The following is a 19588-nucleotide window of genomic DNA, read 5'->3' on the forward strand; positions in this document are numbered from 1 at the left end:
CTCTCGTCACCACCGGCCTCTGTTGGTATCCCGAGACGTCACATTGACATCATGTCCATTGCCACATGAGGCTGCAGTCTCTATTTGGCTAAAGAAGAGGGCGCTAAGTCACTGCTGAGGCTTTGTAGCCCAACACACACCAATGGTTATGGGATGCAGTGCATTGGACCAGAGGTAAGTACAGAGGTAAGAATAACCATAGTTCTTATGTTTTTTACAGAAGCTGATCCCAAACATCACCTTGGGGCTTATTTACTAAGGTCCCACAGCCGCATTTCCATCGGGTTTTCAAACGTTTTCGGGGATCGTGTCGGGGATTGCGCCGCAACTGTGGCGCAATCTCGCTGGCTTTCACGTGACACAAATTGGGGGGCGTGGCCGACGGACAATCTGACGGATTCGGACAACGTGCGGGATTTAACAAGTCAAATTGTATCGCAAGACAATGCACTCACATACACCGGGAAGAAGAAGGTGAATTCCGGCGGACCTGAGCAGGGAAGCGACACATGCAGGATATCGGGCGCATGATCTTGTTGAAGACTTCATCCTCGTCGGACAACAAACCTCGGGGATCGTGCAGGAACCAGGTAAATAAATGTGCCCTATTGTCTTTAGTCCTGTGGGGACTAATCTTGTAGGGATCTCTTGGAAGAATTTCCATTCAACACTTCATAAGATTCCATGACTGTGGATAAGGATGACGGAAGGGGGGGGGGGCAGGATTCAATTAGATAAATGTATTCTGTAGGAGAACAGTGATGGACACCATGGAAGGTCATTAGGTCATTACGTGGATGACAGCTCCCATGATGCTTTTCGAAGAAATGTAAGAGTAAGCAAGATAGGCAACAAGAGAAATAAAATGTAAAGTCCTCCTAGTGGAGCGATGACCTTGCCTTAATGACATTTCCTCGGCCTACCGGAGACAATGGAAATGGAACTAAAAGTGTCAGAGGCACAACATGGATCCATTATCCTGACAGTGACAGCTACACCAGGAACGGATCTGAACCAGTCTCATTAAGGACAGAACACCTCATTCTCACGGCTCGTTCAGCGCCTGGTTACTATAGAGACTGAAACTAACAGGTTTCCTTCAATTATCTGCTGGGAAACTTAGATGATATAGGCCTAGTAATGAGTGGATCAACATCTTCCCGGATCATTAACCCATCAATTCTGGAGGAAAACCATAAAACAACCCAAACAGGATGAAAATCATTCCTACAGAGATACATTTACTACACTGACATATAATAGAGATCTTATACTTTACATTAACCCATGAAGGATGCAGCCAATTGTAATCAGTGACATTTGTGCTTGTGGGTTTTTCCCAAGTGCCAGTTCTGTATTCCAATGGATGGTCCATCACCTTAATGGCTGGTGCCAGGAGTCTCAATGCAATCGCTGGGATCTGGACCCACTTTGCAAACCCCTTACTCAAGACAAAGGATCTGGACTTTGCTGTGACAGGATCATAAAGCCACTACCTCTTGGAGGGGAGAGGTAAGAAGACAGGCCAGGGTCAGGGCAGGCACCAAGCAGAGTCCAAGACACAAGACTAAGGTCAGGGCAGGAAGCTATGGCTCAAGGTCAAGTATGAAGCTCTATAACAAAAGTAGGAATTGGTAGTATATCAGCAGAACACACACCTTTGTGAGGAGAAACCTAGGAACCTTAAAGCCCAGATACCTACAAATGGAGAAGGTGCTTTTTACCACCAGGGGTGTGCAAGGATTAGTTAGGGACAAATAACACATGGGTCACTGCTCCTTTTTATTTTTGGCACAGATTCCCACCTTAGGACCCATGAGGTGGGCCTGATTGTAAAATAGGACACCAGAAGATGTACAAGGTAATACGTGAAGGGCATGGCTTGTAAAACTCCAATGAGTTACTATAGGTGGTACTTCTTCCAACTATGTCAACGCTGTGAAGACACTTACCTGTGCAGACTTCTCGATAGGTAGGATTGGGGGTATGACCTCCTGCAAAACCAACTTGTGTAGAATAGACTCCTTTCTGTCTCCAGAATTTCCTTTCTGCCCCCCAGAAACAGCCCATGCCTGCAAAAAAGATATAGATAATGGTCAAAAGAAACCCTTGTATAAGCCTAAAAAGTGACAACAGGTTTTGGGAGGAAGAGGAGAGGGACAGTAAGGGTTCTGGGGCTCGGGGGCTGAGAGAACAGCCGATCCTTTAATAGGTGATGTTCCACAAATTCTGGAGTTATTGGAATTATTTGTCTAGTCTCCACCATTCCCAGGAGATCAATACTTTAGTGTAAACTTGCGAGGTCCCAGGTCTATCCTCCCGACACTAGGAAGTCTTTTTGGAATAGTTTCAGTACCCAATACACTGACCAGGTTCTCTACTGTCATTGGCTGGAGCAGACAGTCTGGCTCCACCCATCTGACAGTAGAAAAAAAAAAAACGATGATCCAGGCGCCGTGACTGTGATAATCCTCTTATAGTTGTTATCCATGGTCGCCTTGCTTCTAAAATCAACTTTTATAATTATGCTAATAAGCCAGAAAAGCTATGGAGTGGGGTGTTAGCAGAGCATAAGCTTCACAGGCTGTCTCCCTGCTCCCTCTGTACTTCCCCCTCTCTCTAACTGATTTAGTCTCAGACAATGGAAGGTGGTCAATGCTCCTGCACAGTGTAGCAGCCTTTGAGGTCTACTTTAACGTCCTTTTGGTCCATTAGCATCATTTTAAAAGTTGATTTTAGAAGGAGGGAGGCCATGGATAAAACACATATAAGAATATTTCCACAGTCACAGAGCCTGGATCTATCAAAGGTTTCTCTTTCTTGACATTGATGGTAGATTTCCTTTAATGTCGCTACTTATTGACTCCCATGGGAGGAGGTAGTGAGCCGATTCTGCAGGACTGAAAGATGGGGGAGGAGCTGCTCTAGCCGACTAATGTCAGGGGATCAAAACTCCTGAACACGACCCCTTTTTACGTTTACAGTGACCACTATGGGATTGGCTTCAGCAGGCCACTTTTTTCTGTCCCAAAATTGATTTGTTAGTAATTTTCTGCATTGGTCTCCCCAAGGTGGCGGGAAGGGAGGGGGAGGCTAGGGGGCGGGGGGGACTTTAAGAGGTCCCCATATACCTTAATAAGGAATTTTATAACAGAGGTGGGAAAAGTGCCATTAAAAAAAATCAGCCCTGAACCATTTCTCTTTTTTTAAAAAAAATTTTTACTCATTGTTAAGTTGTAGCAAATTTATTTATTTTCTGTTACCCAAATAGAATCAATTAGAAGTAATTCAGAAGTCTGTGGCATGGGCTTGAACCAGTCCTCCTGCATTCATGACTCATTTCAATGGTAAGAATAGTTAGAAAAAAAAACATAAAACAACATTTTATCAAATATTAGCGGGGAGTGTTTTTAAAAAACGCACCCACAGAGCGGAGAACAAAAGTGCAAGAGGAACAAAGGGCGTGCTCCGGGGGAATGATTGAAAGCTGCTAATGTTACCAGCACAATGCAAAAAAAAAAAAAAACAAGTCTGGTCGGCGCTGTTCAGGAACACGACGCACTGAAACGTCTGGAACATTCACAATGTACAACTTTTAGTGCATTAAAAAAAAATAAAACACTCGAAAAAAAAAAAAACATAATAGGCAAAATAAGAACTGACAACGAAACAAGTCAGACATCACTGACGGCTGATAAAATAAAAAGTTTAGAAAAAAAAAAATTAACTAAAGTTACATAACATGTAGCTATCAACGTGATACAGACACAAACGTTTAAGAATGAATGCTCATTAAAGTGAAAAAAAAAAGTACATAAAAAAGAAATAAAAAAACAATGGGCAAACAAAAGACAGAAAAGCAAAAAACACTGACAAAGAAATCACATAGAAAACTGAAAAATACAAAACGACACGACAAAAATGAAACAAAGCCATTCACCTGAGTGAGCCCGGAGTGTCGGTTCGGGTTTGATTTTTGGGCATGTTCCTTCTGACCCGGACATATTGCTGGATTGGTGGCGAACAGCCAATCCGGTAAATGAACGCCCCTAACAACTATCCATGGCTGTGATTGGCCAGGGTGTCCCCCTCATAGTCATGGCTATTTGTTAGGGGTATTAAAGGGGTTTTCCTACAAACTAGAGTTAGGCCCAATGGGATAGGGCCTAACTTGCTGATCAGTGGAGGTCTCAGTGCTGAGACCCCCACAGATTGCGAAAACGCAGGGTCCCATGTACCTCCGTTGGACCCCTCGCCGCTCTGCCAGACTAATGGAGCAAACGGCCGCGCATGACCGTTCTCCTCCATTAATGGCGCTGACGGAGATCGCTGAGCACTGACAGAGCCGAGCAACAAGGGGTCTGACGGACCCCTCGTTATAGTGATCTATAGGGGTCTCAGCACTGAGACCCCCACTGATCAGCAAGTTAGGCACTATCCCATGGATAGGGCCTAACTTTAGTTCGTGGGAAAACCCCTTTAATTTGCTGGATTGGCTGTTCAGCATAAACCCAGAATTATGTCCGGGTCAGGAGGAACATGCCCAAACGCCAAACCTGAACACACACTTCGGGTTCGCTCATCTCTAATCACTATTTTATTTGATAGATCATTTAAAAAAAAAAAAAAAACATATACGGCATTAAAAAATGTCAAAAAAGGAAAAAAGGAAAGAGTAAATATAAAAAATAACAAAAAAGCAACTTGGACATAAACAATGATTGATAAATTAAAATAACATTTAAAAAAAAAAACTAAACAATTAAAATATAATTATAATCTGTCATTTAAAAAAAAAAAGTTACAACGCTAAATACCATAAAAGATTTTTAAAAACTGTACTATTAAAAAAAAACAACATAAAAATACAAAAAAGTCAGATGTAACTAGTGAATGAAAAAATATAGGCATGGACACAAATTACAAAAAAAAAAAAAATTATTAACAAAATATCAACATCATCAATGAAAATTACTGTACTATAATAGAGTTTAAATAATCTATTTTTTAATAGCTGCTCATTGGTGGGAATTTATTAATTCACCTGCACAAGAATTCGGACGTCATTCACATGAAAAAAAACCTAAACTTAGTCTAAAGTGCCTTGCGCCACATTTATCAGGCCTATAATGTGACACTTTCCAGACTAGTGCAACTAAGGAGGTGTGGCCTTAAAAAAGGGGGTGTGGCCTTGTAATAAAAATAAATGTGCGGTCAAAAACATTGATACGTTTCCTCTAATGTAAGGTACAGTCGCCATGGAACGTGCACAACTGCACAGGTCCTGTTGATGTGGTGCTAATTTATTTTTTCTCCCCAAAAACTTTACATTTTTCATTAGAATATACCGACTCGAAGAATAACATTTTTTGTTTATTGCACCACATTTTGCGCCCGGTTCCTCGTACACTGCACAAAATATAGGGGCTCATTGACTTAGCCGTCCACCGGCGACACAATTTGGATGCTAAATCCCACGCTCAGCCCGAATCAGTCGGATCATGTGCGCAAAAACCTGTTAAATCCCCAAAAAAGGCACACAGCCCGACGCAAGCGAGCAGCGCGACCCTTAGTAAATGAGCCCCAGGAAGTACAAGCCCGCGTAAAAAAAGCTGCAAACCCGAAAAATAAAAACGTTACGGCTTCTGGAAGAGGAGGAGTGAAAAACGGAAAACAAAAAGGACGCTGGTTTGAAGGAGTTAAAACGCTTGATACTCAATGACAACACAAAATTCTAATTCTACAAAACATAGAAAAGATAAAGGATATACATCAGCGCGTTTCTGCACAATATGGCTGACGCCCAGCACCATGGTAACGCGGTAGACGGAGGTTGGCCGAGGCCTTGAGCAGGGATTGTATCGGTGGTGACGCTACATAATGAACATACGAGTTATTCACTGACTGTACATTCTGTCCCCACGTGCTCAGCCAATGTAAGTGGGACAATAGCGGCTATACTGCCAAGGACAGGCTAGAGGCGCGCGCCAAACACAACGGAGGAAGAGTCGCCCTGATTAGCAGAAAAGACGTTTCCTGATAAACGTGTCGTGAAATAACGATGTTCCGCTCTGTTGTGTTGTAGCGAGTTTCAGTTAATAAAACAATGAAAATTCTATTATTCTCACATACGATCACTCAGGCGACTTTGTTAGCAGTTGAAAACGTAACAAATTTACACGGGTGAAGAACATCCTACACCTATTGTTCCAGGCCGTCACTTAAAGGGAACCTGTCAGCAGAAATTGATATAATAAACCACCACCAGTCTGTTGTCAAGCAGCCGAACACCTTCAATATCACGCTCCTTTCATGGCCCAGTGCGGTGGCATCATCCAGTAAATCTACTTTGAAATGAGATATAAATTGGTTGTATAAAGTCAAGGAGGTGGAGATTTTAACACTGAAGTCAAGCTCTCTCTTCCTCAGAAATCTGCCTTGACTGTAATTGATAATAATAATTCCTTTATTTATATAGCGCACACAGATTACTGGTCCTGTATCCAGAGACATCACTAACCAGATCTCCTGAAGTCCGATGTATATGGTCAATCGCAGAGCAGGAGGTAATCAGAGCACCCACCTTGACTTTAGTGTTAAACTCTCCGCCTCCTTGACTTTATACAACCAATTTACATCTCACTTCACAGCGTGATTTTCTGGATTATGCCACCACATTGCACCATGAAAGAAACAAAAACTAGAAGATTTTACGCAGTTTGACAATATTCTGGTAGTGGTTTATTAGGCCAATTGCTGATGACAGGTTCCCTTTAAAATAAACTGTGAAGCTTTCACTGTGTAGTGCGAAGGACTTTCCAACTTTATGCTGCAGTCAGTTATATTACCAAATATATTGGGGGACATTCACTATGACTTGTCCGCCAGTTTTCTGGCAAACACAGCATGTAATAAGCTAAATTTCCATCATTTTGGATGTATTCCGCCCAGTACGCCACTTTTTCTGTAAGTGGGCTTAATAGGGCGGGGAGTAGGGCGTGAACCCCCTTTATTTACTATAGCCTCCACCGGAAAACTTGCAGAGGTTAGAACTGAAAAAGCATTCCGGACAATGTACTCACCACTGGATTTAGTAAAATTTTGTAACCTGACGTGCAGCTCACCGGTGGGGGGGGAATATAAAGACTGGCGAAATTAGCAATAGTTATAATAAATTCCCCCATTAGGTTTCATAAGGTTTTCCAATATAAACTATGTTAAAAACTTGCTAGTGTCATAATATTACCGTATATACTCGATTATTAGCCGACCCAAGTATAAGCCGAGGTGCTTAGTTTTACCACCAAAAACTGGGAAAATCTATTGACTTGAATAAAAGCCGAGGGTGGGAAATGCATTGGTCACAGCCTCCCAGTATATAGCCTGCCAGCCCCCCTGTAGTATATAGCCAGACCCCTGTAGTATATAGCCAGCCAGCCCCTCTAGTATATAGCCTTCCAGCCACTCTAGTATATAGCATGCCAGCCCCTCTAGTATATAGCCTGCCAGCCCCTTAAAGTATATAGCCTGCCAGCCCCTTAAAGGAAACCTACCACTTGAAGTGGCAGGTATAAGAAGGAACTACCGAGCACCACCTCAGGGTGAGCTGGTGCCGGAGCTTAGTTTTGTTAGTGTTTTAAACTGCAGTATCGCGGTTTAAAACACTTTATAAACTTTATGACCGAAGCTGCTTCGGCGCAGGGAGGTACGCGCTCGGCGCACCATGCGCGCAACCGTGTGCGCGGCTACATAGGAAGTGAAGGAGAGCCGCGCGCATGGTAAGCGCCGAGCGTGTACCTCCCTGCACCGAAGCAGCTTTGGTCATAAAGTTTAAAAAGTGTTTTAAACCGCGATACTGCAGTTTAAAACACTAACAAAACTAAGCTCTGGCACCAGCTCACCCTGAGCTGGTGCTCGGTACCTGCCACAAGGTGTTCCTGGCATAGTAAGGAACATGTCTGCCAGGAACATTCTTCCCAAGGAGATCTACCTAGCCGATCTATCGCTGAACTCATCAGCCATTGCCGTCCCACAAGTAACCTCCGCTCCTCACAGGACTTTCAGCTCTACTCTACTACCATCCTCTCTTCTTACAACCCTATCCAGGACTTCTCCCGTGCTTCCTCTATACCAGTGATGGCGAACCTTTTAGCGGCCGAGTGCCCAAACTGCAACCCAAAACCCCCCTTATTTATCGTGAGGTGCCAGCCAAAAATTAAAGCAGTAACTTATTGCTCCCTGTTCAACAACTTTCAATCATATTGGCCTCCTGAGGGCGGCAACACAGTAGAAAGATGGAAAATTTTCATCATTTTAGCTTGTTTCCAGTGTCCCTCTGTACAGAGAAAATCGTGGGGCCAGCAGGGGGTCCTCCATAGATATTTTGGCCATGTCTACACATTCTCCCTCTTCCTACATTCCCAAGTAGCCAAGTAAGTATCAAAATATAACTGAAAACAGCATCTTTTAAGTTGCTTGGAACAGCAGGAAGGTTCTTTGAGTTCTGTTTGGTGTGCTAAGGCTATGGCCCGGGTGCCCACAGAAAGAGCCCGGATTGCCGCCTCTGGCACCCGTGCCATAGGTTCGCCACCACTGCTCTATGTCTGCCAGGAACCAAAATGTTCTACCAAAATGTGTCATACTGTCCAGCACCTTCCAGTCCTTCAAACATCACCTGAAAACCCACCTGTTCAGGATCGGCTATAATATGCAAGGACAGGGTCCTCATTCCACCTCGAGAAAATCAACATTCAATCAACGTTCAACTCTGCTCCTTGGTGGAGGAGCTGTGACTATTCCCGTATATTTGTAGAGCTTTTTATATATCTTGCCCTGGAGGACCCAGCCTGGTCACACATCCCTTTCTTTTAATAGGAACGGCACATGACCATGTTCTTAGCTGTTCTTAATCACTTTGACAGCAGTTTATGATAGAGACAAATACCAATTTTTGTGTTACTTACCAAATATTGCCATTTGTGTCCCTTCGGGAAATGGTTCGATGGTTGAGTTTCCGTTGACATGATGCTTAGCTGAAATACATAAGACACAAGGTCAGGTCATCTATAGTCGTAGAATGTAGTGATGTGTCTTTAGTTACACTTCTATGGCTATAACCCTAGTTTAAAGTGTTGTCTTGATAAGGCCCAGTTCACACTTTCCTCCGGAGTATCTGTTACACTCTCCATTTTAGAAGAAACCAAGAACGGCAGAATAATAGAAATCTCCATTCACCTTTTGTTCCCTATTAGCTTAAAAAAAAAACAAATAAAAATAATATTCCAAAAAAGCGTTGGCTGTTATGTAATTTTTTCAGATATTGTATCTGAGTGTGAACGGAGTCGTAGGTGTCTTTTACTTCATACTTAATTATTGTTTGTAAATAAAGTAATCCCTGAAGGACCCCATCATAATCCTATGATAAGGATCGAGATTGATTTGCATAAAATAAAGGGCTTAAGATGTGTAATAAAATTATTAGTACAACAAACAAAAATCTAAATATTAAAAATCATCCAAAAACATGGACATTCATAAAATTCAATGCACTGTAGTATGGAGCCTATAACATGGTTTGGCTGGGCTTATTCACAATGCAGATTTTAGTAGATTCTACCAAGAATGATGGCATCTGCCAAGGGTTGGGGTAACAATGGGAGAATCGGACTAGTGTTAAGGTTTCTAAGGCCACACCAAGTAACTCTAGGTCATTCCTTGAACTTTGCGTATGATGAAACTTAATAAGGTGTATTATGGGTGTTGGTTGGGTCAATGAACTTATCCCTAGGTCATTTCCAGTTGAGCTGTCATATATACCCCAAAATATCACTCAATGGCTTTAGCCAATATCTGTCCATCCGGCAGAGATATCACTTTGCTTTTTCCATCAGATATTGTTAGATATAGACACATACCCCAAAAGGAGTTAGACAAACTCTCAAACAGAAGTATAAAGCCCAAGAAACTTGGTAGAACTAAAACTCTAAACCTTCCATTTGCCGATCGTAATAGAAGTCCCAATGTTGGACCATGCATTGTATGAAAGTTGGTGGAGCTCTTTCAATGAGTCAGGAATGATCAATGATGATGAACATCTTTAGAGGAAGCCCAATTTCTCCCATGACTGGCCGTACTAATGATTAACCTAAAAAGCTCGCAATACACCCGTCCAAAAAAAAACAACACAAGACATTGGGGCAGATTTACTTACCCGGTCCTGTCGCAATCCAGTGGCGTGTTCTCCGTCGAGGATTTGGGTCTTCTGGCGATTCACTAAGGTAGTGCGCTATCATCAAAAGGAGGAAATAGAGCGGCACTCACCGGAGTAAAAGCAGATTACTTTATTGCGGCATAAACTTCAGGACAGGGGGATGCACGCCACGACACTAAGGTAGTGCGCCGCTGCGCTGAAGTCCGCCAGAGTGCACTGAAGTTCACCGTCCTATCTTGGGTGCAGGTAAGCGCACGTCAAGCGACATTCTTTTCGTGGTTTTTCCGAATCTGTCGGGTTTTCCAACGGCCACGCCCCCCCCCCCCGATTTCCGTTGCATGCATGCCGGCGCCGTTGCGCCACAATCTGATCGCATGCGTCAAAAAACCGGGGCAATTCAGGGAAAAACTGTGCAAATCGGTAATATTCGGTAAAACCTGACGAAAATTACCCCCATTGTTTTGGGAGAAAAGGTGGGGTCAGCCACAGCTTTATTCCTAACAATATACATAATATGACAGACCTATGGGAAACCCAGACCCTTTCCCTTAAACTTCCCCTAGCATTCCAGGCCTCCGCGGGGGCATGTCATTGTTGGTCCGTTAGGTGATTTGGACTAAAAGCCGAGAGGGTCAAGATTCCACCACAGGCCAAGCTGGGACTACCAACAACAACATTGCATCAAACAAAAACTAAAACAGAACAAAATCAATAAATAGAAAATGTAGTAATAAATTGGGTAAATACAAAACAGGAGAAACATTAGGGAGGACGGTGGGTATCTCTTGAGCATGGAGCAGTCCAAAGAGGCTGGGCTAGCTCTGCACTCAGGAATAAATATCCCGGGCAATGGCCCCCCCCAGTGGCCAGCTAACTTGGGCAAGCAGGAGGGGCCGAAGCTCTTAAAGGTAAAGAGCATGGCCAGTCCCCCAGCTTAAGCAGCCTACGGGCTGAGCAGGAGAGAGACAAGTATGGGTTTGCCAACTCCGCCTATATCCAAGATTTAAAAAAGGGGTAGTCCAGCTCACCTCCGTGTATCAAGTGTGAATTCCCGGAGCCATGGGCCTGTGGACCATTAATAAAAAAGGTAGCCCGGTACTTGGCTTCTTTACTGAGGTCAATAAAATATAACATAACAGTAGGAAGAAAGAACTCCAGGTACTGCCTAATTTCGGAGATGTATCTCCAATGGGAGATTCTTGGAGCACCGGGTTCCAGAAGTCTAAGCTGACCATGAAATCATTGTCGTTAAGTTTTAGTATTCTTCCCATACTTCTGGGATTTCTCTGGGATCTTCAGAAATATATTGGTAGGTCACTATGCTTCCTCTATTGCCCTCAATTATGTGGGAGATCAGGATAGCCCCCATCGGTAAAGGGACTTAAACACAAAAAGTTTAATAAAACCCTCGCGCTCTCTCCGACCCCTCTAGCACAAGCTTTCAGTCTTACTTTGCACAGAGGATTAAGGGCCCATTAAAACGTCCCTGACTGTAGGATTACGGCACCGCAGGAGGAACGGGACCACAGAAATGTTAATGGAGAATTTAAAACAAGATATTTTGCTTCCATCAATAAAACACCCCGGGATCTCTGGGATTTAGAGGGGAATTCAATTAGAAGCGATTGCTGTGACCTTTCTCCGCCTCTCAGTTCTGGAACGGTAATAAACACGGGGAGCGAGGTGCGAGATTCCAGGATCAGTTACTGGACTCGCAATAAGTGGACGGAGCAGTTAATGGAGTCGCACTTTGTGCAGTTATTACCTGTGTAACAGGCGCTACTATTAGCCTGTCTCATACTATTACATGTTTGTATGTATAAGGCTATGTGCACACTAGGAAAGATGTAATAGGAGTGCAGTGTAGTATGTCAGTCTTAAAGGGATAATCAAGGGAAGTAAAAGAACCTTCTTTCTAGGGAACTCGTAATCGGGAACCGTGGCTTTCACACTGGTTCAGACGAGTAGTCACACATATGGGATCACCCGTTTTGTTAGTGTAACAGAGAATTAGATCAATCATTGAATGGCAGCAGCCGGAGAACCCATGACAAGGATGGCAGAGAGAGAGAGAGGGCCACAGGATTAAGGTGCCAGATATGTGTCCTGCTGTACACAATTTCAGTGGCCGTAGGCACGACCCTGTAACTTCTGACTTTAGGGTTGGCTGCCATCTTGCCTGAGGCTTCACGGATCTCGTCTTTCTGTCTCTGCTCCCGGCACTCTAGCCCCTCCCAGTCCAGGGCGGAGCTCACACTGATACACAGACACTGACTTCCTGCCGACAGCAGCATAAGGAGAACTACAAGCTACAGACAGATAAGTTCTTTCTCAGGGGAGGGGGAGACAGCCACAGCAGATCTAGTGTGTTGTAGAATAGCAGAGATGTAGAAGAGTTGACAATGTTTGTTATATGCATCTCATGGATCTTATCATCTCTGATCTGTCTCATCTCTTTCTATGTGTCAGATACTAGTACAATGTCAGAAGTCAGATGAAAGTGTATATAAACCCTGTCCCTGCCCACACCCTGAAATTTTGCACTAAGCAGCCTAGGGAGTGATAGGAGCTGATACAGCAATAAAACTGAGTAAAATAGTGAAGTAAAGGGTTAAAAATTATGTTTATTGTGTAAACATCACTAAATGTGCATGTTCAGATGAGTATACCCCTTTAAGGCTTCAAATGTATTAATAAATAGGAAAATAGACTCCAATGTTTCAATTGTAGTCCAAGAAAGCCCTATTATTCCCAAGACTGAGGCAATTACTAAGCAATGTTTGATCATCAGGTTGTCCAGCTGCAATAACCCTCTTCGGAAAGTGGGCATGGAAAAGTTATCTCACGTTGTCTTCTGTTGGCTCCACTTAGCATTTTAGTGTGATCCACTTTAAAACCCAATTTCTTACACCCTTTAATGTCTACTATCCCCTTATGGTGGCCATTTAAAGAGGACCATTCACCACTCCCATTACCTCCAACTCTGGTTCTGCCCATCTGACTGTAGAGAGTTAAAAATATTGACACTGATTACTCAAGAGTAGAGAACCCGAAGTGTAGGTTCAGCATTAGGACCCGTTCCTGGCCAATCAGAGCAATGGATAGTTGTAAGGGACTTCATTTGCTGGGTTGACTGTTCGGCAGCCAATCTGGCAATAAGTCCTGATCGGGAGGAACGCCACCGAACCTCATCTTGTCAAAAAAAGAAACCAGATGCAGTGGAACGATAACTATTAAAAAATGCAAAGTGTTGGGATTGGCGAAATTCGAGAAAGGATTTGTTTAAGAAGACTGCAATTGTGTACTATATACAAGGTCTAAATACTTCCTGTGTACTATATACAAGGTCTAAATACTTCCTGTGTACTATATACAAGGTCTAAATACTTCCTGTGTACTATATACAAGGTCTAAATACTTCCTGTGTACTATATACAAGGTCTAAATACTTCCTGTGTACTATATACAAGGTCTAAATACTTCCTGTGTACTATATACAAGGTCTAAATACTTCCTACTCCACTAATTCATGTTATATCAGTCCTCACGTACTACATTGTACACCGTCTCTGCTGCCAGTACTGTATGTACTATTCAAGATCATAATGTGCCCAGTCAAGAAGGTCTCCAGTTCAGGAATAAGTGGTGGCTAATCACAATCTCTGAAGATTCCTTCTGTACTGAATGGTAATAACCATTTTCTTCTGCGAGTCGAATTCTCCTGTAATCGCGTCGTTGAGTGTTATCGGTGTCAAGTCCTCACAGAATGAATCAGCCGCCCATTGTTTGTGTTTACAGGTAGACTCGAAAGCGGCCACCTACCTCCCTCCTTTATTAGAATGTGAGGCACCCTCTGCTCAAAAAAACCCGGCGCACAACCATTTTCACAGCCCATTACACTGATTTTAATTGATTCTTTTGTTCTTACATCTGTAGAACCGTCTAGATGAGAGGTAGCGAGACAAGACAGCGTCCTTGCTTAGCCGCCCTTGAACAGCCAAAGAAGGGGGGGTGGGAGGAAAGTTTTCTAATAAAATCAAAAGACTCTTGCAACCGAATGAAGGAAATTTTTGTACAACCTCAAAATCCAGAAGACTAGTGCCTTAATGGATATAGAGGAAGGAGACAATGGCTAACTAAATCGAGTCCTATTCTGAATATTTCCCAATGATACAATATACATATATATATATTACTCTATTGTTGGTTGCAATTGTGTGATTGAAATAGAAAATAACACAAGAAAACAAAACATAAAAATTAATTTAACAAAATTGTCCTAATTTATAACAGCTCGGAAGGTGAGGAGATCTTCTACCAGGCCAGAAGATACCTCCATTGGAGATGGTCATCGGCAGTAGATAAGGGTTATCCAAGTAAGATCATTTTGGCCTCAATGGGTAACAAATGATCTGCTTTGTTGTTGTCAGTCATCTGGGTTGACTATCAATCTATAGTTTGGGGTCTACATGGAATGTCCTGTTGGTGTCGGTTGGGCCGGCACCGAAAATTTTAATGACCTCACACTGTTCAAGAGTGAGGTCACATGACAATGATAGTATCGCTAATCTTTTCTCGTGGATCCAAGGTCAACGAATGACTGCTATCTTAGAACCCCCAAAGCTACTTTAGACAACATGGTCCTAACTTCTATGGTCCTAACATCTGATTTACGGTATATTAATTTGCCTGTCACATAAAGAACAGACAATTTAGGGGCCCCCTCCTCAGCCTATGTGTGACCAAGTCCTTCCTGTCACCTAAAGCAGGTCTTTGGTGTCAACTGCTGACTATGAAGATGGCTGTGAATTATTGGTCGAGACAGAAACGCTCACTCCATGTGATGCCCTTGCACCATGTATAGTCAGGACCAGTATCGGTGGAGTATCGGTGGAGTCATATCTGCAAGACTATATTCATCAGAAAGGGTTAATTACTATACTCTCCATCAACCTTTAGCAACCGCTTTTAATTCCACTTCTGCATCGTGTAGAGTCAGAAAGATTTGATAGTGGTCATCCATCACTTGGCTCACCCGCCTGTTATTCCTTATCTGCTCCCTACTTTCACTTGGACCCTCGTAAACTCGATAGGTAATTACTTTCACCTCCGCCTGTTCCACACCATTAGCTCCAGCACTGATGTCTGACACAAGGACAAGGAAGGGTCCACTACATGGACATGGGACGTAGACTTATCTACCATGAAGGTGTTAGTTGAAAATGCTGAGATGGATCTTTGTGCCGCTTTATCTTGGGTTCATTTGGCTTTTAACTATTGGTATATATACGGCTTTGGATTTCATCAGCAATTTCTGAGTTGAGATCCTGGTCCTCATCTCGTTAATGATGGATGATTCGACTCTGGAATCTTAACTCATGAGTGTTAAAGTGTCACTTTCGCACTGTGGCCACTTCATAATAGTTCTGTCTCCTCATTATCTCTCCAGTCATTTATCCACTCGACACGGATATGTCTTCTCTTAAAGGAAACCCACTATCAGGAATCTACCTATTAATGTAGATCTGATGGTAGCTTCCGTTTACCCTCTTCTGTCCTAAAGTGTCCTTATCTAATCCTTTTATTTAGCTGTACCTGAAATAAACTAAGGGTTCGACTCGCGTTTTTCCGCCGGGTTTCCCAAATTTTTCAGATTTGCACAGAATTGCCCCGGGATTTTGGCACACTCGATCGGATTGGGGCGCATCGGCGCCGGCTTTCACACAACAGAAATCGGGGGTGGCTTGGCCGTCAGAAAACCTGACAGATCCAGAAAAGCTTCAGAATTTTAAAAAAATTATTTGTCGCAAAAATAGCACTCACATACACCGAGACGAAGAAGGTGAACTCCGCCGGACTTCAGTGCAGCAGCGACACCTGGTGGACATCGGGTGCACCACCTTAGTGAATCCCGGCAGAACCCGAATCAGCGTCGGAGAACGAGCTGCTGGATCGCGACTGGACCGGGTAAGTAAATCTGCCCCATTATCTTTGATTTATGCAAATTATCGCCAGAATAGCATGTCCAAAGGGCCCAGTAGCCTCAGTTGTCCCAAATCCTTGACGCCACGCTTAAGTCCATACGCTTATCGTTGCTACCACCAACACAGAAGCCATCAGCGCAAGCACAAGCAAGATCAGAAGCAATCTGAGAATGCGCCAGGACCCAGGACAGCAGAGGCTACTGGGGCGTGGAGTACTGTTTGGTACCCCCGCCCAAGTAGCCTCTGCCAAAAAATGTCAGAAATTGGAGATAAATCTATTTCAGTTTTGGCTAAATAAAAAGGAATTGGGAAGGGCACTTTATGGGTATGGAAAAAGGAACCTACCAGTGGATCTACCTAAAGAAGATTCCTGGTGGTAAGTTACCTTTAAAGAGTCCTTCTATTAAAGGGAAACTCTTGTCAACAATTGGCCTAATAAACCACTACCATATTATCAAACAGTGTAACACCATCTAGTTTTTGTTTCTTTCAAGGTCCAGTGTGGTAGCAGAAAATCAACTTTGAAATGAGATGTAAATTGGTTGTACAAAGTCGAGAAGGCGGAGCGTTTAACACTGAAGTCAAGGTCAGGAGCTCTGATCACCTCCTCCTCTGTGATTGACGTCATGCATCGGACTGCAGGAGATCTGGTTAGTGATGTCTCTGGATGCAGGACCATCAATTACAGCGAAGATGGCATTCCGAGGTAGAGAGAGCTTGACTTCTGTGTAAATTGGTTGTATAAAGTCAATCTCCGCCTCCTTGACTCACTTCAAAGTTAATTTTCTGGATGATGCCACCACACTGGGTCATGAAAGAAACACAATCTGGAAGGTTTTCAGCTGCTTGGCAACAAACTGGTGAAGTTTATTAGGTTAATGTCTGCTGGTTGGTTCCCTTTAAGCTCTCAGGGCCCTTATACAAGATCTATGACAGGTCCGACATCACGTATATGCTATGTATAATACTGGTGTGTTCATACGTGGCAGAGCACATTCTGGATCAATGTGGGGACTTAAACCAAGGTATGACTGCCATATCCGAACTCAGTATAAGCTAAACCCCTGCTTAAAGGGGTTGTCTGGAGAATATGAATATTGTGCAACATATTCAATGTTTAATAAAGTTACACAGAAACGTCTTTTCAACATTACTCTGGCGCGGTTGTTGTACATGTAGCAGTTTGGCACAGGTCAGGAAGAAGTGTCTCTACATCTCTACCATAGAGCTCTGCCCATCGTAGAAGCAGTGTCATGGCCGCCTTGTGTTCTTCCTCTGAATTACAGTAATTAGTCTGGATGTAAGGCTCTTGCTTCTAAGGTGCACAGATCTGCAGATTATCTCTGCCGCAGCGGCTGAGTGCAGACCTGCATTGTTACGCAGTGTGCAAACACAATCACCGAGCCGACACACCGCGTCCTGCAGAGATGATTGTCTAGCAGGAGGCGCTCATGGCTGTCATCACCAGCTCAATTTTTTGGTACTTCACTGATCAACAACCTCCACAAAATCAACATCATCAGACTGTACTGTACAGAGCAAGGGATCCGCCAAAACCCAACCTCTGCTCCCTCATCACACTGACTGCAAGAGAACCGAGGAGACTCCATCACACTGCACTGATATCACCGAGGACAAGTATACAGAACACAGGGAGCTACACACAACCAGAAGGAGAATGTGTATTATATATATCATGTATATAATAGTAACTGATAGATAGGAGTTACTATGTGATTCATGTTACATCTGAAGTTCTATATTGTTACCAATAGGGGGCAGTATTATAGTAGTTCTATTCCTGTACATTGGGAGCAGTATTATAGTAGTTCTATTCCTGTACATAGGGAGCAGTATTATAGTAGTTATATTCCTGTACATAGGGGGCAGTATTATAGTAGGTTTATTCTTGTACATAGGGGGCAGTATTATAGTAGTTATATTCCTGTACATAGGGGGCAGTATTATAGTAGTTATATTCCTGTACATAGGGGACAGTATTATAGTAGTTATATTCTTGTAAATAGGGGGCAGTATTATAGTAGTTATATTCTTGTACATAGGGGCAGTATTATAGTAGTTATATTCTTGTACATAGGGGGCAGTATTATAGTAGTTATATTCTTGTACATAGGGGGCAGTATTATAGTAGTTATATTCTTGTACGTAGGGGGCAGAATTATAGTAGTTATATTCCTGTACATAGGGGGCAGTATTATAGTAGTTATATTCCTGTACATAGGGGGCAGTATTATAGTAGTTATATTCTTGTATATAGGGGGCAGTTTTATAGTAGTTATATTCCTGTACATAGGGGGCAGTATTATAGTAGTTATATTCTTGTACACAGGGGGCAGTATTATAGTAGTTATATTCCTGTACATAGGGGGCGGTATTATAGTAGTTATATTCTTGTACATAGGGGGCAGTATTATAGTAGTTATATTCTTGTAACTAGGGGGCAGAATTATAGTAGTTATATTCCTGTACATAGGGGGCAGTATTATAGTAGTTATATTCTTGTACATAGGAGGCAGTATTATAGTAGTTATATTCTTGTACATAGGGGGCAGTATTATAGTAGTTATATTCTTGTACATAGGGGGCAGTATTATAGTAGTTATATTCCTGTACATAGGGAGCAGTATTATAGTAGTTATATTCCTGTACATAGGGGACAGTATTATAGTATTTATATTCTTGTACATAGGGGGCAGTATTATAGTAGTTATATTCTAGTACATATGGGGCAGTATTATAGTAGTTATATTCTTGTACATAGGGGACAGTATTATAGTACTTATATTCTTGTACATAGGGGGCAGTATTATAGTAGTTATATTCTTGTACATAGGGGGCAGTATTATAGTAGTTATATTCCTGTACATAGGGAGCAGTATTATAGTAGTTATATTCCTGTACATAGGGGACAGTATTATAGTATTTATATTCTTGTACATAGGGGGCAGTATTATAGTAGTTATATTCTTGTACATATGGGGCAGTATTATAGTAGTTATATTCTTGTACATAGGGGACAGTATTATAGTACTTATATTCTTGTACATAGGGGGCAGTATTATAGTAGTTATATTCTTGTACATATGGGGCAGTATTATAGTAGTTATATTCTTGTACATAGGGGGCAGTATTATAGTAGTTATATTCTTGTACATAGGGGGCAGTATTATAGTAGTTATATTCTTGTACATAGGGGGCAGTATTATAGTAGTTATATTCTTGTACGTAGGGGGCAGAATTATAGTAGTTATATTCCTGTACATAGGGGGCAGTATTATAGTAGTTATATTCCTGTACATAGGGGGCAGTATTATAGTAGTTATATTCTTGTACTTATGGGGCAGTATTATAGTAGTTATATTCTTGTACATAG

At 42.5% G+C, this 19588-nt stretch overlaps 1 protein-coding gene across 4 annotated transcripts in view; it reads right to left on the bottom strand.

Annotated features, from left to right (window-relative positions):
* MSRA (methionine sulfoxide reductase A) overlaps positions 1-19588 on the bottom strand; it is a 253807-nt gene that overhangs the window by 124542 nt on the left and 109677 nt on the right. For all 4 annotated transcript variants that reach the window (XM_072143825.1, XM_072143824.1, XM_072143826.1 and 1 more), the window contains 2 exons: positions 8964-9032; positions 1953-2072 (listed from right to left, as the gene is read on the bottom strand). In XM_072143825.1, the coding sequence (XP_071999926.1) occupies positions 1953-2072; positions 8964-9032 (189 nt within the window). The remainder of the gene's footprint in view (positions 1-1952; positions 2073-8963; positions 9033-19588) is intronic.

This window comes from Engystomops pustulosus, chromosome 3, assembly GCF_040894005.1.
Source record: "Engystomops pustulosus chromosome 3, aEngPut4.maternal, whole genome shotgun sequence".
In the NCBI taxonomy this organism is placed as follows: domain Eukaryota; kingdom Metazoa; phylum Chordata; class Amphibia; order Anura; family Leptodactylidae; genus Engystomops; species Engystomops pustulosus.